Source organism: Amblyomma mixtum, chromosome 7 (genome assembly GCF_055824585.1).
Source record: "Amblyomma mixtum isolate Tamu chromosome 7, ASM5582458v1, whole genome shotgun sequence".
NCBI classification, from domain to species: Eukaryota; Metazoa; Arthropoda; class Arachnida; order Ixodida; family Ixodidae; genus Amblyomma; species Amblyomma mixtum.
This window is the reverse complement of record NC_143018.1, coordinates 118,386,423-118,413,944: the sequence shown is the minus strand read 5'-3', so window position 1 is coordinate 118,413,944 and position 27,522 is coordinate 118,386,423. Positions and strand designations below refer to the sequence as shown.

At 44.3% G+C, this 27,522-nt stretch overlaps 1 protein-coding gene across 1 annotated transcript in view; it reads right to left on the bottom strand.

The window, feature by feature from the left end:
- The window catches only part of LOC149337314 (multidrug resistance protein mrp-7-like), a 170,448-nt gene that overhangs the window by 10,986 nt on the left and 131,940 nt on the right, over nucleotides 1-27,522 (bottom strand). Inside the window, exons 19-26 of the mRNA XM_089553414.1 lie at nucleotides 27,157-27,370; nucleotides 24,738-25,048; nucleotides 20,403-20,735; nucleotides 19,466-19,567; nucleotides 14,543-14,710; nucleotides 11,912-12,070; nucleotides 10,693-10,859; nucleotides 2,310-2,504 (exon numbers count right to left, since the gene is read on the bottom strand). Of these exons, the coding sequence (XP_089409540.1) occupies nucleotides 2,310-2,504; nucleotides 10,693-10,859; nucleotides 11,912-12,070; nucleotides 14,543-14,710; nucleotides 19,466-19,567; nucleotides 20,403-20,735; nucleotides 24,738-25,048; nucleotides 27,157-27,370 (1,649 nt within the window). The remainder of the gene's footprint in view (nucleotides 1-2,309; nucleotides 2,505-10,692; nucleotides 10,860-11,911; nucleotides 12,071-14,542; nucleotides 14,711-19,465; nucleotides 19,568-20,402; nucleotides 20,736-24,737; nucleotides 25,049-27,156; nucleotides 27,371-27,522) is intronic.

The following is a 27,522-nucleotide window of genomic DNA, read 5'->3' as shown; positions in this document are numbered from 1 at the left end:
AGTCCATTATCACCTTTCTCCTGAAGCGTTTAAAGACATCAGTGATGAAAGACGCATTCGGGACAAAGAACAAAGGACATGTGGTCTTATTCTTATAGGGCTCCTCATCTCCTCATCTTTGGTCACGCGATTTCGGTTGACACAGAAAACTTTCTTTTCTGTAGCTGCCTTGTTCTATGTCGTTAGGTTCGGTAATCAAGATTCCGGTGTTCTTCATTTTGAGATGAGCAGCAGTTCAGCTATGGGGAATTTTATTACGCTCCTTGATCTATCCTGAGTAAACTTTTGTAGCATTTCACAAACAGATTCTTGTTCAAAGCGTGGATATAAGCCGTGTCTCTGGAGTGGCGCCTCCACTCGCTGATATTTTCTCGGCTAGCATTGATTGCATCATGGGGAGTAGCGGGGCCAGTTGGTTCATTTTTCTGCTTAAAACAGTGCGCAGGGACAGGACAGTGCTGTGTCTGTGTGTTTCTCGACTTTGTCCTGTCCCTGCGCACTGTTTTAAGTAGCATTGATTGTGACCTGTTGTACTATTTGGACGAAGAGATGGGACTTAGGGTTTTTAGACACGGATATGAGTATTGGTTTTCTTATAGAGACACCTGGTTTTACACTCTTGAATCTGTGCAAGGGACTTTATCGGTCTTTAAAGGACATGGTAGGGGTCGAATCTTCACCCAGAAATTATTGGGCTGGAATAGATTACAGTTTTTAGGTATTAACTTAGCCGATTACATGTGCTAGATGTACTCGCCAGGAGCGCAAAAAGACCAATGGCCAATTGAATCTGCCGTGGGCCCATTCTGCTCCAAAGGAACCTTAAAAAATTTATTTTGTCACATCATGCTTGACAGCGTCCACAAAGCTGATAGCCAGTTTCCCTGTTGCAGTCGTGATAGCTGTGGCGGAGAAGCTCCTTTAAATATTGAAGAGAACACTCCAGAATCTTGGGAATTGAGAAGGAATAAGACCGGCTATTGTCCCCCAAACTCAAAGCGTGACCCACCAGCTCAAGAATATAATCAATCGCTATGGTGTGCCTTTGGTATTTTCCGCGCCATGAAAGCTGGCCTGACTGGCCTGATCGTGCTAGTTGCATTAAATTCTATGTTTACAAACGCACCAGTCCTAAGCATTATTTGCGCCGCCGCGGTGGCTCAGCGGCTATGGTGCTCGGCTGCTGACCCGAAAGACGCGGGTTCGATCCCGGCCGCGGCGGCTAGAATTTCTTTGGAGGAGAAATTCTAGAGGCCCGTGTACTGTGCGATGTCAGTGCACGTTAAAGAACCCCAGGTGGTCGAAATTTCCGGAGCCCTCCACTACGGCGTCTCTCATAGCCTTAGTCGCTTTGGGACGTTAAACCCCATAAACCAAACCAAACCTAAGCATTATTTGCGCTCTATGTAGATTTTCGCACAAGTATTCTGTTCATAAATCCGCCCCTTTCTCTAGAGCTCGGGAGAAGTAGAACGCTTGAGACAAGTTAGTTGTAGCACAGCCTAATATGAGAAATTTTTGAATTAGCTGAAAAAATTATGCTGACAACAAATTGGAAGCGATGCTTCTTCTGATGCTTGGCTTAAGGCTTATGGCGGTTTAACGTACCAAAGCGACTCAGGCTACGAGGGACGCCTTAGTGAGTGGCTGCGGAAATTTCGACCGCGTGCGGTTCTTTAACGTGCACTGACATCACACAGTGCACACTTTACATAAGTTTTACGCTGATGTACTCCATTTATCCACATGAAGATGCTTAAAGGAAAGGATAGGTGAACATGATTGCAATGTGGACAACAGAAAAGCAGGACACATGAGTGTTCATTATGTCAAGCGCAAAAATAAGAGTAACCGCAAAAGCAAAGACCATTCCCATCCTGTTTTTCACAAATCTGGCAATTTTTAGGAGGAAATGCAACATCACCCGAGAAATTATTGCAAATTCAAAAATAGTGCGACCTGGAGATTTTTGCATAAGTGCTTCTCCCGTTCTTCGCTCGGAAAAAGAGATGTTTTTGCTTTCATCCGACTCCGGGGTTATTCAATAAGACATCACCGTTCACCACTTTGTGGTTGAAGCCTTGTAAGCCTATGGTTGAACACCTGTAAATTCTGACTGCGAACAATGAGTCAGGACACCAGTACTCAATTAAAAACCAAAGTGCTGGTACACCTAATTTGAATATGGCCTAACTATGGAAATCGATCGTGATTTTCTTACCCCATTAGCATAACCACCACTAACGTGCACGTTTGCTTTTCCTTCAAACCTCTCTCAAATAAAGTTGAAATGCGTTCCTCGGGCCCACCTGTCGTAATCGAGGACCGTGTGTATTCGGTGCGCGACTGTAAGCAAGGTGCAGTTTGAGAAGGCGTCCTTGAGAGTTGCCTGGATGAGCCGGTCCGTGTCTCCGTCCATTTGCGACGTGGCCTCGTCCAGCAGAAGGACTTTGGACCCTCGAAGAAGGGCGCGTGCCAGGCACACCAGCTGCCGTTGGCCCACGCTGCGGAGATGCCACAATTTGCTCGCAGATTCTGTACACGCTCTCTTAAGCGTAATTGAGACCTCGAGATAAATTTCATACTCAGATGCTTTACAAATCATTTTTCTGTGACACTGAAATCCTACTTAATATGCAGTGGGTTTACGTCAGCGTCGGGTTCTGAAGATGACGGCCTTAGAAAGATTGAGTGATTTGCCGTCAACGAAACATGACCGCCGATGATGCAGATGTGGAGCCTACATTTTGTGTGCAGAGGGCCTGCACGGCTGATTTCGGTGCCGCCAGATTTGTGCACTGGGAAAAAAAGCAACCCAATGCCGATGGACTTGAAAAGTCTAGCCTGATGTACTGCTGTTTATCAGCATAACTGAATCGATTATCAGGAAAGCTTCAATGGCCGCGTTATTCGAGGTTCAACAATACCAGAAATTCTTAGCAAAGAATCACAAAACAGCATACCTACTCATGCAAAGAATTCCAAAAACGGTGCGCTCTAAGTTAAATTTAAACATTGGAACATAGAACATGGAGCTTGAAAAAGAGATAGTACACCTCAGGCAGTGTTCGAGAAGTTGTAACCTTGGTATTAAAGGTGTTTAAAAACACGGAGAGAAGATGTCACCTACATCATCTCTTAGATTAGCAGTGCTATTAAGGAACTAACCAATGAAAATGACATTGAAACCTGTACGGAATTCCACAGCAACAAACATTATTGTGAACTTTAAGTACAGAGCGAAGCGTGAGCAAGTTCTGAAGACGGTAAGAATCTTTAGGCTAACTAACGAAGATGCCTGGACAGACAGCAAAATTCTCATATGTATAAACGAACATCTGTGCCCAACTCTGAAACGTCTTTTGGTAAAGTCCATTAAAATCAAGCTGGAATTCCAGTTTAAAGCCACAGACATTCAATGATGGGATATACACGAAGAAAACTTAAACATCGCCAGTGGTGTTCATTGCTCGGGAAACCGATCTTGAAAAGATATGATAATGATCATAACGTTTCTGTGCCACTGCATTTTTTGTTGTAGTGGCACGGAAGCATTATGCCCGTATTATGTCATCATATCCCTGAATATATCAAGGCCGGTAATATTAAGCATGCATCTTTACTAAACCTAAATGCTGGCTAGGTTGTTCCGAAAATAGATGACATACATGACTTTACGACTGCTGTCATTTATAGTTAATGTTGTAATGATTGCTGAAAAATGGCACAGTGATGGTTGGCAAATGCTTGTACTTGGCGGATGGAAACGTTTTTCCGAATCGCACAAATAAGTCGAGTAGATCGCGTCGCTGCATACGCTGCAGCAACTTCAATGCTCCTTTGTACCGAGTTTCTCACATGTTACTGATGATCATGAGACTTTAACCATCCAGCAACATTTGGAAACCATCGTGGTAGTATGCAGTCCGCCTAATGGAAATGTATTGCTAGTCTTATCATTCTTTGAAAGCATTCTGGATTGTGTGTAGTAATAAGTTTCCTTTATATGTGGTGATGATGTTAACATAAACGTGTCAGAAAGCACCAGTACTGCTCTTGATCTTAACATCATGCTAAATGCTTCTGGGTTTCTAAACGTAGGCAAAACGCCAATCCAAATAACACATTCGGCTGCATCAATTCTTGATTTCCTAATTACAAATGTTGACGCACCTCTTTGTCTTTCCTGTACCACAGCATCGGATATAAGCGACCACTGTCTTGTTTTTATGATATATGCCACGAATCAAACACACAAAACGATCCACCCTGAGCCCTTTCTGTTTCAGTGTGTATCGGAAACAGCTAGAATCCTTTAAAAAAGAAATCTCACAGCATGATTGGTCTTTTGTTTACGGGTAAAAATGCAAATGACACCTATGCTAAGTTCTCCGAAGCATTCACACTTATGCTAAGCACTTCCCTATGAAGAAGCGCAAATCATCCAAAATATGTAGAAAACCGTTGGTTACTCGGTTTAACTTAGAAATTAGAGGAAATAAAAATGACCTTTACCTTGCTTTCCTTCGCAATAGATCTATGTTGTGATTGCAGGAATTAAAATGCCCAGAATAAACTGAACATCGAACTTTGGCGAGCGAGAACAGCTTATTATCACAAATATAGTTCTGCAACTCCCCCTTATGTGTGCTTTTCTAATAATGCAGACCAGCGCTTATGTGAAAGGTTTTTCTTGCACCTACTGACGTACGCGAAATCACTTAAATATTCACAAATTCGAAGAATAGTAAGGACACAAGGCTCTTCGGGGAGCGCGTGGAATACATACCATGTATGTTTCATGCTTTGCCAGCGCTCCAAGAAGGGACTTCTGCCCTTCCAGTCAGCCATTCTGAGACAGTTGAGCGCGCGATAGCAAAATCTTGCATGAGAACCTCTCTGCTTACGTCTTGCGTACATAAGACCTAAGCCAGCTGTGATGCGCAGGTCACCAGGCTTACCAATGCACGCTACCCGAGGAAGAACTTCACGAGTTTAGCTGTGCCAATGCTAGCTAAAAGAAGAATTCCGAAGGTTGTACACAAACTAAGTAGTAATAACATCGCGTGCGTACTGTAAGTTCACAACGTCTAGCACAACCTGAAAAAACATCGTGAGCGAAGCCGGCATGCAGCTTCTTTTTTCCGCCAGGAATAAGTTGGGAAGGCAGTGTAAAAGAGTGAACCAATAATTTAGAAACAAGGCGTGTCAGAAAAACACTGATAGAAATTCAACTGTGCTTATCGTGTTGTTTACAAGATTTCATTACCATGTGGCCGATCTTGCATCCGGGAACGCGGATGGTGCGACATTTAGCGACAACGCGATCATGCGATAAACATAGAAAATCTTTCAGGCCGAAATAATAATGCATGATGTCAACGCGATTTTTTTCAATTATCAAGGTAATGCGCTGCGTGACCGCAGCCAAGGGAAACTGAAGCTATTGTTCTAAGTCTGGTAATGATCTGCCTTTTGATGATACGAAAATATAGATAGTTTAACCGTGGCACAACGTGACCGAAATATTTTACTAAAACACAGCATTGTTTAAACCTTTTTTTTCGCAAGACTTTATTCGTACAGGAAAGCAAAATTTAAATTCATGACGTTGAGGGGGTAAGAGTTAATTGACAATCGCATACACATTAAACGTATCAGCAGATTTATTGATCGAACATTTAAGAAACTTCAAAATATGTCAAAACCGCATTCGATGTAGTACGAAAAGTGGTCGCTTCCTGCGAATGTGCGAATGTGCCTTCCTTCTCTCTAGCAGTGTGATATTTGGATTCATCGAAAGTCGCGCTATCTGTGGCCTGCAAGTTTCACATCCTGCCTGTGGTCGTCTGCTGGCCTATGTCAAGGCAAATTTTAGCGCCTGTCTTCCCAGCATGAAATAACATGTTGCACTGAAGAAACGGGGGGAAGAGTATCTCTTCTTTACCTCGTAGACATCACTTCACATTCACTGCTACGCATGCTAAACTTTATGAAGGAGGGCATTTCTGAATATCTGACTTCATATTAAAGTATATATCACCTCTGCACTAAATACGGATCTCATTTACGCGAGAAAGTGGGATACAGAAAAAGTGGACTTCCTCATTTCTCTGCTTTTTTTAGTGAAACCAGAAAACCAGGCTTATACATCCAGTTTAGCAAAACGTTCAGTTGGGCGAGTTGGTAGATATTCATGATGTGAACAGCGCGAACTACAAGGGACAAGAAAAGAAGGAACACAGGTTTCCATGGTTTTTATTTTTTTTTTTGTTTCTTCCCTTTGATTGTTTCTTCATATAAGAAGGTTTCAGTGAATAAACCTTTTAGTTGCGAGTCAGCGCTCGTCCTGCGTCCCTTCTTTTCTTGTCCCTTGTAGTTCGCGCTGTTTACATCATGATTATACATCCAGTGTTTCATGGTTGCTATGTGATAAAATGAAAAATTAAACAAAAAGCGCTTAAATAATTTCTATGCACTATGAAAGGCAACCGCGGATGTATTTTTTTGCCTTCTTTCCGCGAGGCCTCGCACTGCGGGGTCACTTCATAGTGCGAAAATTACAAAAAAAAAACACAACCGCTAGGCTTACTGGTCATATACGAAAGCTGAATGTTGCCAGAAAAGACTAGTGCAGAAGGTAGTGTCTGCGTTTCGAGTGGGTCTCAGTATTCATGCGGCGTTAATTACGTTACGTCTTTAAAACTTGAATAAACTTTACATGTTTGGTTTCTTTCATTTTTGTTGTGCTCGGCTCTCGCTCAGTTACAGCTCCATGAGCGCAAGAGCTAAAAAATTATTAATGTCAATTTATTTATTGTGATCCGCCCACTAATAGCCATAGGCCTTTTACAGCGGGGCACTCAGAGTAGTGAAAGAGAAAAGAGCAGTGAAAGGAATAAAATAAGTTGTAGCTAAACAAAATTTAAAAAGGCGAAAACGATTACTGTGATGACGAATGACAAAAACAGTTAGCAGTCAAAGGATTCTGAGCGAAGCAGGTTTTGCCTAAAAAATTTCAAATCGTGATGAAATATATGAGGACCTAACGGTGCCATGGCGTTAAGCGTTATAAGAAAGCATAACTCCTACAATGCGCCTTATTTTAAACGGAGGAACGGGCCGTACAGGCACCCAAATATTGATAGAAGATGCCAGCTGCATCGAATAAATGTGTCTGGTTGGTTGGTTGATGGGGTTGAACGTCCCAAAGCGACCAAAGCTATGAGAAAGACCCTAGAGCAGGGCTCCGGAAATTTTGACCACCTGGGGTTCCTTAACGTGCACTGACATCTCACAGTACACGGGCCTCTGGAATTTCGCCACCATCGAAATTCGGCTGCCGCGGCCAGGATCGAACCCGCGTCTTTCGGGTCAGCAGCCGAGCACCATAACCACAGCGCCACCGCGACGGCGAACGACTGTGTCTGTGTAAACACTTGAAGAGGCGGAGAAAGCTCTCCGACTGCGGTGTACTTTTCAAGTCGACTAGTCTCAGAGCGCGCAGAGCAGCCCCGTAATCGTTTCTATGAGCAGATAAGCACACCCCACGACAGATGGAATTCCTCGGAAACCTCTTACGCCCATCTTCGAGTTTTTGCGAAGAGGTTCGGCTGATTGAATTTCATACAGCAGAGGCATACTTAATTCTCGGCAAAGCAATCCTCCGGTAGAAGGTATACCGGCATACAGTACTGCGTAGGACCCTGCATAGAAAGGTAACCACGCCAAGCACGTGCAGACTACTGCTCTTTAGCTCCAGAAAGTGAGGCGAAAAACGCACTGGAAAGCGTGCGTTACACCTAAGTTGCGAACAAAACACCCTGGAAAGGACAGTGGAAAGGACAGGTTCCAGAGATAGGTGGTGGAAGCCTCTTATATCAGGGAAGAAGAGGGCAGATGCGTCAGCGGGCCATCCATTACAGTTGGAAACTAGGAGTTCACTTTTCTAGAAGGATTTTTGTAGGCTTTTCGTTTCGTCGTGCACTCCCTTCGGCATTGGACGCTATTCTTTTTGACAATGTGCCGTTTTTTTGTGCAGATTCCTGTTCTGGCTTTGATGCAAACTTTGGTCCGAACCTGTTTTTCACTTTTTTGAACCTTTTCCAAGTTTCTTGTCGGTCATCCGATATCATTCATATGGCTGCTGGTTGATAGGTTCCGGTTGTTAAAGGTTGTTGCACTCATCACGCTTTTCGCCTTTTGTGCCTTTGACGCGGCTTTGGTCTCAAATCTTCATTCTTCACCTTTTTTTGCCCTTTTCTTGTTAGTCATCTGGTTCTGGCATCACTACTCATGCGGTTGCATCGTTTTCTGTTGTTAAGGGTCTGCTTGGTCATGATCGTTTGATTATCATGCTGATGTAGAGCTGTTTGTCATAATTTTCTTGACGCTGCTTATCTTTTTCTTCGGGATGGCCATGATAAAATATTTTATTATCGTGCTTCATGTATTAGATTTCTTTCAGTGATCTGTTGCACGGCGTGTGTTGGCTTCCTGAGTTTGCGTATGCGTTACTGCATGGATGTTACGGCGTGTTGGCCTACAAAGGCACGTTTGATGCGATATAAAATTCACTTGCAAGTCGGCACTGTTCCTGTCGTGTACGTGTCTCATTTGACCCCGTATTTCGCGCCGTTTTTTTTGTGAATTATCAACCAACTACTCAAACTAGAGTTCTTCTTAAGATGCCCTCGTAATGTCCTGATGGTTGATGTCACGATAGTCTTTTTGCGCTGAAGGTCAACTTATTTGCAAATATCACCAGTGCACTGAGTTTACATACTCTTGGACTGAGCTTCAGTCATGAGAGGAGCGCTTTATGGGGAATATCTTTATATTGTTAAAATATCGGAACAACTCAGAGTCAGCCAGAACGTCGTAAAATTAATTGTTGAGGAGATTTAATTGATAGGCATTAATTTAAATCCCTGGGGAACCCCAAATGTTACACTCCAGGGACGAGACTTCTATCCATCATACTTCAAGCGCTTCCTCAGCCTTGTAGGTACCTAGAAACCCAGCTGCAATAGGACTTATAATTACAATCATTAGACACTCTTTCAAAAATTTTTCATTGATGAAGAGATTGAATAGGAGAGGCACTAATTTAAATCCCTTAGGAAACCCAGTTGTTACACTCTAGCGACGAGACTTCTATCAATCGTAGTTGATGCAGGTTCCTCTGCCTTGTAGGAACCTAGAAACCTATGCAATGGGAATTTTATCATTGCAGTGTCCGTTCGTTTGCGCAAGGCTGCAGGAAAGGGGTGTTATCATTTTTGTTCGTGACACAAGAATCGACCGGACTAATCTCGATTGATCACAGCCATGAATAGCTGCATCGACGTGTTTCCAGATTACTGTAGAATATCTTCAGAAGTTGCTCTTTGAATGTTTCCCAGTTTGTGAGGCTAGCTTCCTCATTTTCAAACCAGATTCTTGCTGGTCCATCCAAGGCGAATGAGACGTACCTTAATTTTGTGGCATCGTCCCATTGGTTAAAAATAGCCACACGGTCGAACTATTCTAGCCATTCTTCGGGGTCGGCGCCAGGCGAAGCGTCGAAGGTTGGTGGCAACCGGGGCTGCTGAAGAATGACTTGAGTCGTCGTCTGGGGCAAGCTCATGGTGGACGTTTCTACTGGCTTTCGCTTCCGGGGTGGGTTCGGCAGAGTCCCAAACTCAGGTGCGTCTCCTAGCAGACGTCGGCTTGCGCGGTGGACTGGAGTCAGGTCCTCCGGTGAATGACTCAGAGGGCTGGCGTCACGACTTGTGGGGGGGTGTTCGGACATGGGAGGCTACCTAGCACCTCCACCAGATGTCACGTTGTAGTGACGGCAGTCCAGTGGTCAGGAAGACGCCAACCAGTCTTGGAAACTAAGCTTTTTATTTCGGCTGACTTGCGCCCGCAAAAGAACTGAATCACTCGGCGGTGGCGTAAGCAACAAACGTGCTCGTCGGTCGTCGAATTACGAATGCCCGCCGTTCACGGCATCGCTAAATTTAAAGCCGGCAAGGAAACTTCGAGATAGCAGGCCGAGATCATCTACAGTAATCTGGAAACACGTAGATGCAGCTATTCGTGGCTGTGATCAATCGAGATTAGTCCGGTCGCTTCTCGTGTCACGAACAAAAATGATAACACCCCTTTCCTGCGGCCTTGCGCGAACGAACGGACACTACAATGATACGTGGCATTACTATAGTATGACTATTTTTAAATACGGATGCATTGGATTACTGCATCAACCGCCTTCTCAAATCAAAATAAACAATGTCAACCTACTATCGGCTGGGCAGTGGAGGCGCAACATAACTAGAAATCTCACCAGGTCATTTTCGAATGAGCAGTTTGAAAGCCATGCTGATATTCATAAAGGTGGCTTTTGAAAATAAATTGCAGCTCTGAGTGAATGACTACCTCAAACACCTTAGCAAAAGAAGGCAAAAGGGAGATAGGCCTGTAGTTGCCGGGAGCAATGAGTTTTCCGGCATTAAAGACAGGAGGTCGACACAACTCTTAATGACGAAGCAAGCGTAGTGGGAATTTGGAAAGTCACGAAACGTGAATGGCCTATTGGACAAGAAATGTAAAAGTCATGTGAATTTGTTCCTCAGCCTGGCAACTAATATAGCCACCTCGTAACGATGTCTTATAACCACTACAAAGTTTTGTGCTTGCTGTACTCACCTTAGGTTTGTGCCCCCCTCTGTTGTCTCGAGCAGGAGCCCTTTGCCGTGAGCCGACACGACCTTGAGAAGGTTGGAGCGCTCCAGAGCGCGCCAAATATTCTCGTCCGAATGGGAGTCTGTAGGGTCCAGGTTCATCCGTAAAGTCCCTCTAACGAGGCATGGGTCCTGCAACGCATCCAGTGACGTAGCAAATTTGGCAGAACCGAAAACTGGGCGAGTTGGTGAACGTTCAACATTATGTACAGCGCGAAACACGAAGACAGGGGAAGAAACACGCAAACACGCTGAAAATTTGGTTGCCTTGACGGTGGGCCAATGAATACATGAAGGGTGCCAATATTCGCTAAAAAAAGGGTGGCAAAGCGTGACACCTCAATTTTATTTGCGGTGCTGATAAATGGCAAATCAGTAGCGTGCTATAACTTTGCCTGAAATACAACTAATTAGAAGGTACGCGAAAAGTAACCGCATGCCACCCATGTGCTTCGAACCCACAACCTTAGGCCCCACAGGACCCCCTTAGACATCATATAATGCGTAAGAAAAGCACAGTAAACTCCTTCCATGTTGTACGCTCGTCGTCTTTACCTCTCCGGGTTGTTTACCCGGCATGATTACCGCCTCATGAAAAACCACGCCCTCTTGTTGCGCTAGCTTTCTCAGCGTTAAAAGCATTTTGTAGCGGGAGCTACACTGGCCAAGAACTTGCGATTTCGCTCTGGCTGTTCTCCGAAGAGGCACAAAGACCGACCTTGAGCCGTTGCCTAGCAACCGCCGCAGCTGGCGGACGCCACTCACTCGCCGCCCCATCTGGCAAGACGTCACACCACGCGCCTTGCCGCGGAGCCTCCATTGGCGCCGTTTGGTATGACGTAACACCGCTTGCCTTCGCTGCGTATATCCTGGTATAGCCGAGCTAAGCCCCTGGCATTTTTTTTTTGGTCAGGTAACCTACTCAGCTACTTTTTTTTCTCACGTAAATAATGCTGTAGGCGTCGCTAGTCCAACGTCCTGTCAACAATGCTTCGCGAATGCGTCAAGTGATAAAAACAGGCTTGCATGGTTGTTCCTTTTGTGGCAAATGACGCATGATAACAATGAGAAAAGAATGAAGAATAGAAAACCTCTGCAACATCTCGCATTTACTACAGAAACTAAATTTATTTCGTCTAAGCTCCACGAAGACACTCATTTCTTCTTATGTTCTGTACAGCCACCTGTGGAATCACGGTGATGTTTCTTCGCAGTATGTGGAGCGGTATCTGGGAAATGTCGACGCCGTCAATGAGAATGCGGCCCCTGGACGCCCTGAGCATACGCAGAAGAGCCAGAACCAGCGATGACTTTCCCGCACCCGTGCGACCCACGACGCCGACCTTTAAGTAGAGTGGAGAAAACCTGCAATGAATTTTCTGTAGATTGAGGGCATAATGACTTGCGAGTGCACCGTGGTTAACAAACAGACAGACATCGGATACAAGTAGCATCTGAAGGTTTCACCCCAATTCTTGGGGGAGATTCCTTTCGGAATTAGGGCGTGTGTTGGCCACACTGCAATGCCAGCTGTCTCGCTGCACAGCAAAATCTGTCGTCCATAAAAAAAGTCTTCACTCACAAATCTGGCATTACTGTGATAAGTTTTGACCAACAAGGTTATGCAAGAATACTTCGGTGTGATTGGAGTCTGCTGACGAGCAAACATATCAATGACAAGGTTCTTCATTGCGAAAAAGTTTCTGAGCAAGAAAGCGTTGTGGGCTCTAGAGGAATGGAAGCGAATGATGTACGGTTGCACCCTATTAGGTATGTCTGCTATACGTTCCATTGCCTTGTTTGTTCGTAGCATACACAGCCTAAAATGGCTCTGAAGTAATGTTTCCAGTTATTGCTTTGATATGCAAATTATTTTTAGCTGGTTAGTCATTCTTCGCAGGTGGCAGCATTGATATAATCTTTAGGTTCCAGAAAACTGCCACGAATGCTTTCGAAATATTCCGTATTCCGCATTTTGAGAAAGCACCAAAACAAGCAAAGCCAAGACCTACGATTGCATCATTATGCTAGAGTTGACGACTGCGCTGATAATGCAGCACTAACAACTGTGTTTAAGTTATCTCATTTAATCAAACTTAGCCGATACTTCATTTATGAAGTAGCAAAATTAGCAAATCTGCATCGACCGCTCTTCTGCTACAGGGGCTTTTTAAGAAAGCCTAAGGACCTAAAAGTAGGGGTGTGCGAATATCAAATTTTTCGAATACGAATCGAATACGAATACTTGGTTCCGAATATCGAATCGAATATCGAATAATCAAGGACAGATGAATTCAACCACTACAAAACATTATTTGAGCACCCAAGAACATCACAGTTCAACTATCCGTGATGAACACAAAAGATGTGTGTTGCTGCACAAAAAGTATCAAAGTCTCGAACATTATTCATAGAAGAGTGGAAATATCCGAGAAGATGGCTCGTACACAGCATTAAGGCTAGCTTGCCATAAGTACAAAAGCGCGTTGCTGGGATGAACATAAAAGGTTGTCGTCAAGGAAAACCAGCTGCTCCACACGGTCAGGCAGAAGTAGTTAGTTCCCTTCTAGCTGAAGCGACTTCTCCAGTCACAAAAATGCCCTCTCCCTTGGCACTGAACTGGCACGTATTGCGAGGTATTTCGTGCAGAGCTCTGACTATACCAGCTTCGCAGGCATAGCCACAAAGAAGCTCACCAGCGTAGTCAGCTACTGCATGGCCCAACGTTACGCATTGCTCTAGGTGCCGCTATATTGTTATGCCTCTTTTGATAGGACTTGCGGACCGAAATGAACGGCGGTGCTCGCAATAGAATATTCGGCTGGGTACGAATATTCGCGTCTAATCGAATATTCGAAACAACACGAATACTTAGATTTCGAATCGAATACGAATGCTAAAAATATACTATTCGAATTATATTCGAAAATTTCGAATATTTGCACACCCCTACCTAAAAGTTTTTAAAAAGATTTCGTTTGATGGCCTTGTCAAGTGCCGTTGACTAAGTTACCGGCTGAAATATGTGAGAAACGGTACTAACTCCAGGATTCCTATATAGACGCCAGCTATCGGGCGATGTTATTCTCGTTCTGTTTCCTTAATTTCAATGCTAGTGTGTATAGGGTGGGAAGAGCGGTTTTTTCTCTGCAGATGGCACCGTTAGAATAAACGTGTATCAAGAAGAGGATTTCGAGTACTCATTTTTGCTTTGTTGCTTTCTCGAGATAATCTATTTACCCTTCATTAACAACAACGAGGTGGAAAACACCTCGCCGCATGAAGGACAGAATTCATTCTTCGGAGTTCCCCTTTTTTCAACGTAAGAGGCAGAATATCACTCATGCTCAAGGTGCACAGCGAACGATGGGAAGTGGCCTGCGGACACAGTATTCTTCGACCTGGCATAGGTCTTCAAACAGTCTGACATTTAGATAAAATAGCAAGCAATAAAAGTTACCATCTTTTAGACAAAAGTAATTAAATATTTTATACTTCAAAGCAGTGCGTAAATACAATTGTCACACACTTCAGTGTAGTGGGTAGGAATGAGGATAAATGAAATAAATTAAAAAGCATTTAGTAAAACAGATAGAGGTTGTCCACATAGACTCAAGTAAGACTTAGGAAAAAAATTCTTGTACGCAGTGCCTCGTAAAACACTTTTTTTGTGATATTTATAGCTAGCACGCGAATATAGAAGAGCAGAAGCAGTCACCCATAATATATTGATATATTCGTGCTGATTTTATTTTCTTCGTTTCCTGGCTTCAAATGCGCAGTAGTTTTTCTGGTTCCTCTCAACATAAACGTACCTTTTCTCCCGGCCTAACGATGAACGTAACGTCTCTCAGTACGTTGGGTAGGATGCCGGGGCGGTAGGCAGCTGAGAAGTTCTCGAATTCGATTTTGCCTTTATTCGGCCAGTTGAGGAGGCGCTTAGCAAACGATGTATTTTTGAGCCCAGTTGCTGGAACGTCTCTCTGGGTATGGAAGACAAAGTGACTATAAGTTCCATGGTGGGAAGAACCAAAACGAAATTTGTTTTGATGCTTTAGAAGCGTTGTTTCACTATCCGTAACTGTTGAACCAAGGGGCAGGGCCAGCTGTTGCTTTAAAAGGAGAAAAAATGCAAAGAAAAAGAGAACCACATTGAAGGCAAATAAGAAGGAAAATGCGGCTTACTATCCTTTAGCACTGTTAACTTCCTAGTACCAAGATATTCCGCACTAAAAGTTTATCATTCGGTGCAGGTTTCTGCTCGTATTTTTCCGTTGTTTAGAACCATACAATTTCATGTCTATTGATTGCTCATCTTCCCCAATGATTTGTGTAGGACACAGAAAACCGGTTGTCTCTGACTAGCTCTACAGTGTCTACAGTTACAACAAGAAATGCAGTAGACGTTTCGTTCAACCCTCAGGCGGTTACTTCAGAGCAGTGGATCACTCTTCCGTTCCGCACAGTAGTCCTATTCGCCGGTTGACATGGCCTAACTGCTCGTATATCTCATAACCATAGCTGGCGCATTCTCACTAGCCATTAACAAAATTTCACGAAATAATGTTTCTTGTCTGCCGGTTCATGCTGAGGCAATAGAGGCATCAATGGGCTTTTGGTTCTGGCAAATTAGTACTCCCATTTTCCTACTACCACTTTTAGTACTACTAATACTACTTGTACTGCTTTACTGCGGTAGTTTTTTTGTTCTAATATTTCTATAGTGCTATTTGTTTGACTAGCACTACCAAGTTACTATACGACAACAGCTACGAGAGGAACTCTGCGAAAGATTTATGCTTTTTTGCCAATGTAATATTCAGGAGGCGACAATATTTATGTGCTGTTGTAAGCGCCCCTTCTGGCAGCATTGTTGCAAGAGAATCGGAAGCGAATGAAAATGGACATGCAAAACGTATGGAAGGAATCATGACCGTCATCTGTTAGCTTAAGACACACGTTATAATAACCACTACATGCTTTTATTTTGTTACGAGGACGAGTACATCATCAAAAAGGTCGGTGTAGTTAGTAAGGCAGGCCTAGCAAAAGCTTGCTACATAAAGTGCTAGATTCTTAGCAAGTGTCGCAGTAAGCCAAATGTTACTAATTGTCACTAGGTTTCGAAGAAAGTACTCCTAACTCCTAAGCACAAAACCCCAAGCACTCGCTTCTGGGCAGAAACAAACAGCAATTGTCAGATAAACGCTGGTAACCAGAAGAGCCGTACAGTTTCAAATAAAGGTCCTCGCTGTTTAACATTTAGTACGTTTCTAGGTGCCTATAGTTACAATGTGTGTGCGTGGTGCGTTAATCTAGGCGTACAGCTAAAACTCTATTTACCGAAGTAGAGAGCAGAACAAATTCTTTCGGTTAAATGGGAAAATTCGTAAAATCTAGGGAAGCATTTTTCCGGCCTCCGAAATTTAAAATAATTACATAGTGCCACCCAAAAGCTACCGCGGCACTGTGTTACTGTGTTAGACGTGCCGAAACGCGCGCCTGCGCATGTAAAGAGTCCGAGAAGGTGGCCGGATTCCCTTCCGCATGAGAGCACCATCTGGTGCAACGGATTCGATGGCAACGTCGGAAGCGCCGCCGACTGCAGTGTCCGTTTTTGAATGCAGGGGTGAACCTCAAAACGAAACCAGGACCGTGACTTAGGCCCATAGAAGTAACTGCTGGCACGCTGCCAACAATCTGCGAGATATGGTGCCAAAATAAGCGAGAAATAGCCTGTGCTTTTTACTCAGTTCTTCTCGGAAGAACATGGTGAAAACGGATTTAGTGGGCGTTTGCTTTGTTATTTCCGGTTCTTGGAAACATTGAACCGTACGAAAACTTGCCGGGGAATCAAAATTTGTTCCTTAGATAGAGACTTTGTGAAATCGAGTTGTGTTAGATTGAGTTTTAACTCCATCACAAAATGTGGGCAGCAGCACATTCAATGTGATTACAGCCCTACACCAAACAGGGACGCGAGCAGTGCACTCGCCACTGCGCACATACTTCGGATGAGACATGCATACTGGCATCGACCTCAACGAAACCTTCAAGCGGTAGAAACAAAGCTGCAGAGAGCAAGAAAACTCCAAATTGGAACAAGCCACACAAATACCAAACGCGACATGCTCACTGTGCACGCACGAGTAATCTTTTCTCTTTTATGTGTACTTAGTAACTTTGGCATGACATTAGGTCCAATGGCTCTTACCCTTTTAGGTAGGGCAAAGTCGTTAGTTATAAAGAGGGGGCTGCGAAAACGGTAAATCTACCAGTGCGGTTGACACTGCGAACATGTTTAATTACAAAACTAAGCTATTCACATTAATGACCACGTCGTTTAGTTCTACAGCATTATTTTATCGATTAAAGGAACGCTTAACAGCAAGGCACAAAAGACTAACCAAGAGGTAGTAAATCGTTAATAACCGCTAATTTGCGCACACTGTACAGTTAACAAACCAGAGTAAAACGCTATAGCAACAAGCAATTAAAGTTAGCGATCAACTCCAGGTGCTAACCTTTTGCTGCCTTTTTTAAAGTAAAACGCGTAAAACAAAATCACTGAGTACACCCCTTTAAAATTCATGTGTAATTCATTTATTTGATTTTGTTGCTCTTACGTGCGAAGCCCTTTTCTGGCGTGATGTACTAATATTTTAACACTCAATGACGTTACAGCATTCATTGCAATTACTGCGTTCTGTATTCGACAGGAAACATCTGTAAAAGAAGCAACTTCATGTTTTCTAGCTCAACCAGCAGTCTTTATTATGTCAGGTATGCAATTACCGCACTCACGACTTGCGCTGAATCTGTGGCCGAAAACAATTAGTACACAGCTCATTACTGCCAGAGCGAGATAGTAACGACGGCTGCAACCAGATTTTTTACAATGTAACAAGATTTTGCGATGTGTATGCAGCTTTGAGGAGAGCAACTCGTCCATGTTGGAAGGCTAAGCGGCCTGTTCATCAGTCAAATGCAAAGGGGAAATGAACGCTGGTTCATGGCACGAGATGGCGCCACGCAACCATCGCCCTATTTGCCTCGTGTGCAGTGAAGGCCTAGTTCTCAAGCCAAATTTGGTTGCCCATGTTACAACCATGCCGACATATGAGGTGTTATTTATAGTGTAGACGTTTGTCAGCGTAGTGATTGTGAATTATAAAAGGGGCACAAGACGACTTCGGCAATCTTGAGAAAAAAATGTTTAAATAAACTGATCAGAACGCGAACATTATCACCGCAGCATTTATCCGAAGCTAATCACGGCTTTTATAAGGGATGTTTAAGATTTCCTTCCGAATGATACTAAGCTGAATTATGTGTCCAGAAACGGCTCGGACAGGATGCACTGATGTTGAGTGGAAAGCTGATAAAATTTTTTTGCTATGCGCCTACGATGTGTGCTTGGTAATTCTTTGTTAGGTAATGGAAAGCTTTATTATCAATGGATCATTGGTTCCGGTAAACAAAAAGGTAAAGAAGTAGCATGTGTATTTTATGCTATATTCAACGAATGACACAAAATGAAGGGTGGAATTTAGTGCACGAGTAATACATTCATTTTCGGTGAAAAAGTTCTTTAATTATCGGTATTGTATATCTGATGATCGGTTGTTACAGGTACAATGCTCGATTTTATACCCATCATTACTTTATTCAGTGCTATAAGTAAGCGTATTTTGTTGGCGTTGCTCGCGAACAAAAAAATTGTTTTTGCTTTTTAAATAAACTAACGAAAATATGATATGTGTCATGTCCCGTGCTGTTGACGAAATTTGTACCTACATGGTGCTTCTAAACGTTGCTAAATTAAGATCCATTGTTGAACGTAACAAGGAAAAAAATGGAACTTTCAAATCGTGAGCGTGGACAAACTATGGTTTTATGCTAAGGTTATGATTCCTAATATTTTCATCTTCAATTAGAGGAAGTAAGGAAGCTACTTTTCCACGCAGGATATGCCTTATGAATCATCGACAGCAGGAACAGCGATTCAGTACTCGAATTTGGAGAATATTGCTTAGCTGAAATAAGCATGATTTAGCTGGCTCATCATAATTGACACTCGGTAAAAACTTCCGCGAGAAAACTTCTTGGAAAAGATCCTGAATTTTTTTTTTGAATCCTGAGTATAAGGAGGTATATCTGTATCGATTTCCCTTCTGCACGTGGCAGGAGCGCCCATCAGAATGGCCACGTCGACTCTCGAAACATTCTCACCGGAGAGTAGGCGAATGAAAGTGCTTTCAGTTAAGACAGTATATCAGGGCAGCTACCTCGCTGATTTGGTGTAGATATCCTCATGTCAAATCTGTAGTTGTGACGGATCCCTTAGCTATAAGGCCTAATATGATAGATGAACATATGGCAAGAGATCTGTTATTGCGAATACAGCAGAAAAGGGTACATGCACTCCGGTCACGTATGCCAACATAAGAAGGCGGTAATGTTGGGTGTTTTGTACAATGTGAAACTGAACCCAAAATGGTGCCGCTAAAGTCGGCTTACGGTTCTCTCCTACAGACCCGTAATATTAGCGGCTGCTCAGGCATATATCAGCAGCCGTGAGCAGCTTAATTAACGCCCGTTCCGAGCGCCTACCATTTATCGTTGTGTTGCTAAGCACGCTCTACAAAAGGACTCTGACCGTCTATATTACGCCGGATTGATTCCCAGCATCATTTGTAAACTGACGATTTGATGTTCTGCCAGCACTGACAACTTACCTCTGGAGAAAGCTCAGTGTATTCCACACAGCGTTCGAAGGCGACGACCATTTGGAGCGCACTGAACAGCATTATGCACAGAGACATCAGCGACAGGGGTACCTGCACCATCACCAAAGAGGCGGGTCATGGGAAAGAGAGCCAGCTTGCGCATGCGCTGATTAGAAGATTAATTCCTATAGTTGAAGCAATTTTGCAACTAAGCATTCATGTCGAGAAGCTACGAGAGAGACCAACGTTGATATTTTGCAGCCATTATAATTATCCATGTTCGTCCCATGCAGTTATTCATCCTCATCGCCGTTTTGTTACCCGAAGGCTTCAAGCACTGCCTTTCACCTTCGCAACTGCTGCCCACACTGTAGTGCAGTGTCTTCTGACACTTATCACATGGTGTGGGCCTGCCCCTCCAACCCCGCTATTCCCCCCATCCCCAACCCAACCCGGGAGGACTGGGAGGCGACCCTGCTCGGCTGCCACGACTTACAGGCCCAACAAGCCTTAGTCGGGCGCGCCCGGGCGGCGGCAACCGCCACTGGGGTCCCATACTAGGGACCTCCACCTAGTGTTTGTAAGGATCGGTCCCTTACGGGCTGATCCAAACATACCTCCTGCTCATTCGTAATAAATGTTTTCACCACCACCTCCCCGCTGGCAGCAACCGCTCCAGTTAGGAAACAAGTAGAGTAAGGGCTGCTACGAAAAGACTGGAGACCGCTGCAATCCAATTCCTTGACGTCGTTCGTTCGCTGAATTGTTTACTTCAATAATGCGTTTTGGAATTTGCTTAAGGGTGATATGTTTCGCAAAATACTATACATGCTGTTTTACATCGCACATAACATGTTACAAGAGGATAAACCAGGGCCTGTTAACTACTGATTATCTGCACAGCGGAATACGAAAAGCGCAGTGTTAAATTGAGAAAAGTGCCTACAGAAGACGCCGAGCTCAAGGCCAGGCCGAGGCCGCTTGGGTCCGGTACTCCAGGATCGGCGAACACGGTGTTAGCCAGCAGTGTACATACGACCACAAGAAAACCAGAGGTCGCTGTGAGCGTTCGCACAAAGCGGTACGTGGTGCAGAAGCACATGTAGCCACGCATCGTGCTGTCCACAAGGTGGCAGAAGAGTCGCCGCAGTCGGTCGACTACGCCGTACGCCCGAACGCTGCTGAGTGCGTCCACGGTTTCAGTAGCGTGCTGCAGCAGTCGGGACATGGCCAGGCTCTCGAAGTAGCGAGCGCTGTGTGAAGCTTTTATCGCGAGGTTCTGCATGCAAAAAAATTAACAGGCGAGGTGCTTTTAGTCGTATACTGCCGCTCAACAGGACACACTGATATCGATGTAAGTCGTGAGCAAAAGTGGAGAGATCGGCGCTTCGGCGGCGGGAGCAGTTGCGGGGCCGCCCCACGGCGCTGCTATCTCGCCGCGCTCGCTCGCTGCGAGAGTGCCTCGAGTGACGACAAACTTCCCCCTCGCTCTCGCGCGGGTGTCAGTCGTGATAAACACCCGCGCGAGAGCGAGGGGGAAGTTAGTCGTCACTCGAGGCACTCTCGCAGCGAGCGAGCGCGGCGAGATAGCAGCGCCGTGGGGCGGCCCCGCAACTGCTCCCGCCGCCGAAGCGCCGATCTCTCCACTTTTGCGCACGACTGTACTGTACCTTCGGCATTGATATCGCCGTGTACAGGGGTTGGAAAAGCACCGAAGTCTGGGCCAGTTGGTAGTAGTCCATCATGGATAAACGTAGCAGCACGAAAAAACGGGGACAAAATAGACGCAAGTACGACACGACGTATGCTGCTCTTCCAACTGAATTTTATGGAGAAGACCAAAGCTTAAGTACAGCGCTATATCGCCTCATGGCAATGAACCGAAATGGTCCAAAAACGCCAGTTCATTATCAAGATGAGACAAGAAAGCAGTGCTGACACACTGACCACCTGCTTTTCTAATGTGATATGCCTCAATAATCTCTCTTTCCATCCGATCCTTGCCACGCCCAAGCAACTTAGTATTCCGAAAAGTAGGTTTACACTTACAGTCCCGGCAGTGGGTAGCAAGATGACCGCTCTTTACTTTTTTCACCGGAATGTCATGCCCCCTAGCTCTTTCATTAAAGCAGCGTCCAGTCTGACTAATGTACACTCTGTTGGAAGTGAGCGGAACGCTGTACACTACCTTAGTGTGCAACGGGTGAAACATAGTTGGTGGTTGATAGTACAAATCGGCTTTTCCTTATTAGCCATCATTGGACAAACTTTTGATAGCTTGCTTGGGGCGGAGAACAGCACGTTTGCATCGCATGTTCTTGAAACTTTCTCAAGATTGAGACACTTTGTGTAGGTACACAATTACTTGAGTTGCCATCCTGTCATCATACTTATCTATCTTTTTGGTGTGCTTTTTCTTTTGTAACACCGTCTCTGCAACAGCTGACAATGAATCTGGAGGAAAGCCGGACATGCGCAGTCGGTCAGTTGCCAATTGAACACTCACAAATATTTTATGTGGACGTGACTTTTCCAAAGCGGTATTGAGGCAGTTCATGGCTATTGCTCTTTTGATTATCTTCGAATGAGCACTACTGTAAGGAGGAGTTCCTTTTGTGACCTAAGATTGTACATCCAGCATACATGCCCATCCAAAAATTGAATTCTTAGGTGAAGAAACTGTATACATTTTCCACTAGGAAGTTCAAAGGTAAACTTTAAGCCTTTTGCTACCGTTTTGAACTATGCGAGAACGTTAGCAACAGCTTCGTCAATAGATAAAACATGCGGCTTGTCCATTATCACCAAATAATTGTCAACATATCAAAAAATGGGAAGGTAAGGGAGTAAGCTGAGCAGGCTTTTTTCAATGCAGGAAAGTAAAATGTCAGAAAGAACAAGTCCCACGCACGACCCAATTCATTTTCCTGCTAGCCCTTTTAGAGTTTTATCTGCAGTCAAATGCCATCAATTATAACAACCGGTTTTACACACAAAAAGCAGGAATATGTATTTGATTCGCGGGAGGGGCGCTCAAAGTTGTTTATTTAGAGAAACATGCCTACATACACTAAAAATAAACCTACTCCCTTAAACATGCAAACATTTACGTTAATAAGCTATTCACCATGCTAGGAGTAAATGGTCTACTATTGCGAGTAGTCAGCTGATCGGTATAGCTCAAATTTATTTTTCACAGGATACTACTCTGCTTAATGTTTATTAATTAAGGAGTATTTGGAATATTTTTGATGTGCATTTAAGATATTAGTGACCACAAAACCCAATTCTACGGAACACCGTATATCAGTGGACAAAGTGAAGGGTTATGTATGTTAGCCTGTACAAATCCTGAAGGTTACCCAATCAACATTCGGTCATTCTGATGACACAAGAGTCGAAGGTGAACTTACTCAATTCAAATGTTGCAAAATTCGGAAAAGCGGCTTAGGCCGAGCAAAATAACAAACCTCGCGCTTCTCTAAGCTTAAATATTAGTAATTATAGCACAATTAGAACAGGAACTGCTATAAATGGGAAATTACGCTTCTATGGGATCCTATCACAGGTAGCAGTGACTGCGGTTGCTTAGCACTCTGCATCATAATGGATAGAGCTAGTTAAAAGAAACAACAACGAGAGACGCAGAAGCAGGTGGAAAACGGACATCTTATCTTATTGCTGGTGTCTTTTGACGCAAGTGCATCTGAGGTCAGATAGCGATAGAAACTGCTATAAAATCAGCTTCAGTATTAACTAATTGCATCTTTAAGTGCGAACACAAGACTGGACATGAAGGCAAGTGAAGGCGCTCCCCACCCATCTGTTCGTTCTGGTTTTGATGTTCGGTATTGTATTCTTGCTAAAAGCGGCAATCGCTGCATAGGCAACTTGTCTGAAACGTCACGCCCCTTAGCTCTTAAGGCTGTCAGGATTAAAAAAATGGTAAGACATAAGTGTGGGAAATTGTGAAATGCATTCAATGATATTTTAAATAAATTTCTCGACGAAAAGAAGCCTGAAGGTTTGTGGTTAGTTAAAGTGTGCTCAGCCGGAGGACATATTAATAAGAACGTCTGCAGGTAACATCTACCAAATGAATCAGACAGTACTCAAGCAGGTACCAATGCTTTTAGGATCTGCGAACTCTCTTCAATGAAATAGTCCTCGCAATGAGGAGCCCATTAACTTTTTATTCATTTGTTACTACTTTTCAGCTTTATCCAATGGCATTCCCGTGCATGAAAATAAACTAATCCCAGTACTTGCTGCGTCGTCTTTCTGGCCTGTTTTCTTTTTTCATTCTTCGTTTTATCAAAATTAGAGTGGACACTTAAACTCCGCCTTAAGGGTATGAAGCGATAGCGAAATGGCTTAATTCCTGTAAATGCACAATTGGTCACACTTTATTTTGCATTATTTTGCATTCATAGACCCGTGGGAATCCTCACACAAATCCTGGCGCAGTAGTGTGGCGGTAAAGCGACGGCCACTGCCCCGGGACAGAAGGTGCTGCCACCGGTGGGTCTTGTGCGACCCAGGTTGCTCTTCCTGAGTCACCAATCATTCCACTGCGGGTAGTTTGCTCACAATCCGGTGGGCAGGTTGTGATGACGGCGCAAGGTCACGTGACTGAGGTGGCCCACCTGTCTTCTAGGTTGCTTCCCTGTGGATTTTTCGTGAATTTTTCTCTCACGGTCAACCACGCCGGATTTTCTGCTACACGGATTCCTCGATAAGAGTACAGTATGCAACCTGAATCGGCCGTTAAATTCCCCAGTATCATTATTCGCCAAAGAAGCTTAGAAGAATGGTACAGAAATCCTGTTCTTAGTATGAATCTATTGCGCAGATATTTGCGGCTGTGTCGCTCATTCAGAAAAATCAGACAAATTATTATTTAGTGAACTAGATTCCCTCAACTCGAGCGGAACTTGTGACGTCTACAAAGAAAATGACTCCGTGATCATCGTTTTAAAATTGGATGACGATGTAGCTTTTCCTCAGGCTTCACCGCACAATAATGCGCCTGACGTTAATATATTTACTTTGTGAAAAACACCAGTTGGCAGAGACATGTGCATTTCAATGATTGGCTTCTTTTCCTTTACAGACCCTCCGTGTCCAGTTGAAATAGTCTTTGTCTTTAAAACACAAAACTAGGTTGATAGAGACCGCTTTTTCTTTGTCCTGAGCGTTTCTTGTAGATCAGCCTCTTATTTAACTAAGAAGTGGTTCAGGGGTTTTTCTCTGAGGGAAGATGAGTGAATGACGGGCTCACCATTCCGTAGCCGATGGCAGCCGCTATCACAAGCGTCATAGCCACAACGAATGGCGACTCCGTCCCGACGACAGCGACCTTGGCGAGCGTTATGAGCGTATTCTGGACGCTCTGCTTGGCGCCCAGGAAGCACCGAGCATCTATGTTCTCCATGTCGACGGAGAAGCGGTTCAAGATGCGTCCCCTGGGTGATTCTTCGAAGAAGGACACGGGACTCCTCAGCACGTGACTCAGCATGTCGTCGTGCAGCGATCGCGAGATACCCCGCGCCGAGAGGGCCAGCAGCACGCTGCCCACGATGCGGAGGGCCACTGCGAGGATTCGATGCACGTGGTGAGCCCACCGGTTAGTTAAATTTCCATAGACTGCAATAATATTGGGGGGCGAATACGAATATTTTAGAACATATCTGCCTTGTACAGATTGCAGTATATCGAAATGCGGTACGAGCAATACTGCTATGGTGCGCCTTGTATTCAAAACTTCACCAGCACTGCGACGAGGAACAAAGACAGAGAAGGAAGGACAAGGACAAGCGCTACTAACAGCTGAAAGTTTATTTGAAAAAACAGAGATTATATGCACACAACTCACAACCCGAAGCGCCTGCGCTTCCCGCAAAAGCACGCAAAAGAAAGTTACGAATCTAGATACAAAATTTCACACTCATGTATCTTTACAGATGGTGTGCTAACGCACGTGTCGCTGCTCTTGTGAATGTGATAGGCTTCACACAACTTTCTAGTCAGCTGATCTGGATGTCTGAATTTAAACTTAGCCCTGTTAAGCAGTGGAAAGCATGCTTTTTTAATAGACACCTTGGAAAAAAGCATGCTTTCCACTGCTTAACAGGGCTAAGATTAAATTCAGACATCCAGATCAGCTGACTAGGGAGTTGTGTGAAGCCTATCACATTCACAAGAACAGCGACACGTGCGTTAGCACACCATCTGTAAACATACATGAGTGTGAAATTTTGTATCTAGATTCTTAACTTTCTTTTGCGTGCTTTTTGCGGGAAGCGCAGGCGCTTTGGGTTGTCAGTTGTGTGCATATAATCAGTGTTTTTTCAAATAAGCTTTCAGTTGTTCGTAGCGCTTGTCCTTGTCCTTCCTTCTCTGTCTTTGTTCCTCGTCGCAGCGCTGGTGAAGTTTTGAAGATGTACCAACTAGCTCAAACCACGATTTTGCCTTGTATTCATTCTTACCCCCGGGTTCATTAAGGCGACGGACGTAGCTAACGCACCTGCGGGTGCCTGTCCCCTTCTATCGGACCAAAATGGCGTCCGGAACACATTCCTTGACCTTGGATTATCAGAATAACTCAATGGCCATTGATCCAACATGGAAATAAACATGTGTAGTATATAACCCCCTTGACTACTAGCAATGTTACCTCCTTTCTACGAGCGCCAGGTTAACTGTGCGGAATGCAATTAGCGTCAGCAAGAAAAATAGCTTACCGATAGACACACGTGCTATAGTCTGTAGGGAAGCTATGATGCCAATATTCCCGAGAACCACTCTGCCTCGCACCGCTAGTTGTTGTGCTTTGTCAGCAATTTTCTTGGCGTAGTGGCAACGTCACATACGTTATTGAGCAGGCTCACAAAAGTAGGCTGAATACCTAAACATGTGATGGCGATGAATGACTCTTTTCATGAAGTTTTTTAAATGGCCAAATACGTGCCTAACATTTTTCCTTCAATAAGACAGAACATGTGCAACCTCGTGGGCAACAGGGAAAATATTTATAAGGTCACTGCAAAGATGGCTTCGTAGCATGTGCACTTGAAATCAAGTCAGAAATACGGCTAGCATTAGAACTGATTGCTGTAGAATGAAAACGCTACACATTTGCCTAAAACATCGAACTAGTTAGGATGCAGAAAAGAACCTCCAGTAAACAAACTGATACTCTAACCAGTTGTTGAGAGGAGGTGTAAGCATAAAATGCACGGAAGAAAGGTCGCACTGGATTCTAGGGCGGCTCAAAAGTGCTATTGTTCGGACAGGGAAACTTTGCGTAAAAAATGCGAACCCACAAGCCAAGGCCCAGCATGATCAAGTCCATTGCGCATATATTCGTTGTCAAGCATTTCATCTAGTATTGTGAAGGGGACAGGGCCAATAGGGCCCTACCTTAATCACCTCCCTGTAACAGTTTAACAGAAGATAAATGTTTTTCACCACCACCATCACCAGGAAACTTGGCAACATGTTTCACTCTTAGGAGCTGTGAGCCGCACTCGTACGCAAATTGCTAAGCGCAACATATCTTTGATGAAATGCTTCCCGTATGTTGACAATACTAAAAAAATATGCATGATTTAAACTACGTAAAGAAGCTACTCCTGTAAGGTAGTATACTGTTCAAACTGCCGGCACCAACCAAGATGGAATGCTCGAGAGAAGTATACCGTCCGTCAAGCATAGGCCAACCAGGACCAAAGCCCACGGCGGTTGCGGCGCATGTAGACTTGGAGCATCACCACCCCCGGTGGCATCCGTCCACCGTTTGATCCACAGCTGCTGCATTGTGAAAGACCACGCAGATGCCAGGAACGCGAGTACCGCTACAAGAGCCGGCCATCGAGATAAGCGGAGCAGCCTGCACATTAGCTGCCATCCCGTCTGGGAAAAAAAAGACGCACACAACGTATTCACAAACGGGCAGCAATATATTTCTCAAAACAGCCAAACTGCTGGAATGATAACACTTCACTTTCCTGCTAAGTAATAGCTATTCAGCATGTGCGCAGCTTTGTACAGGGTGCGTGGTGAGA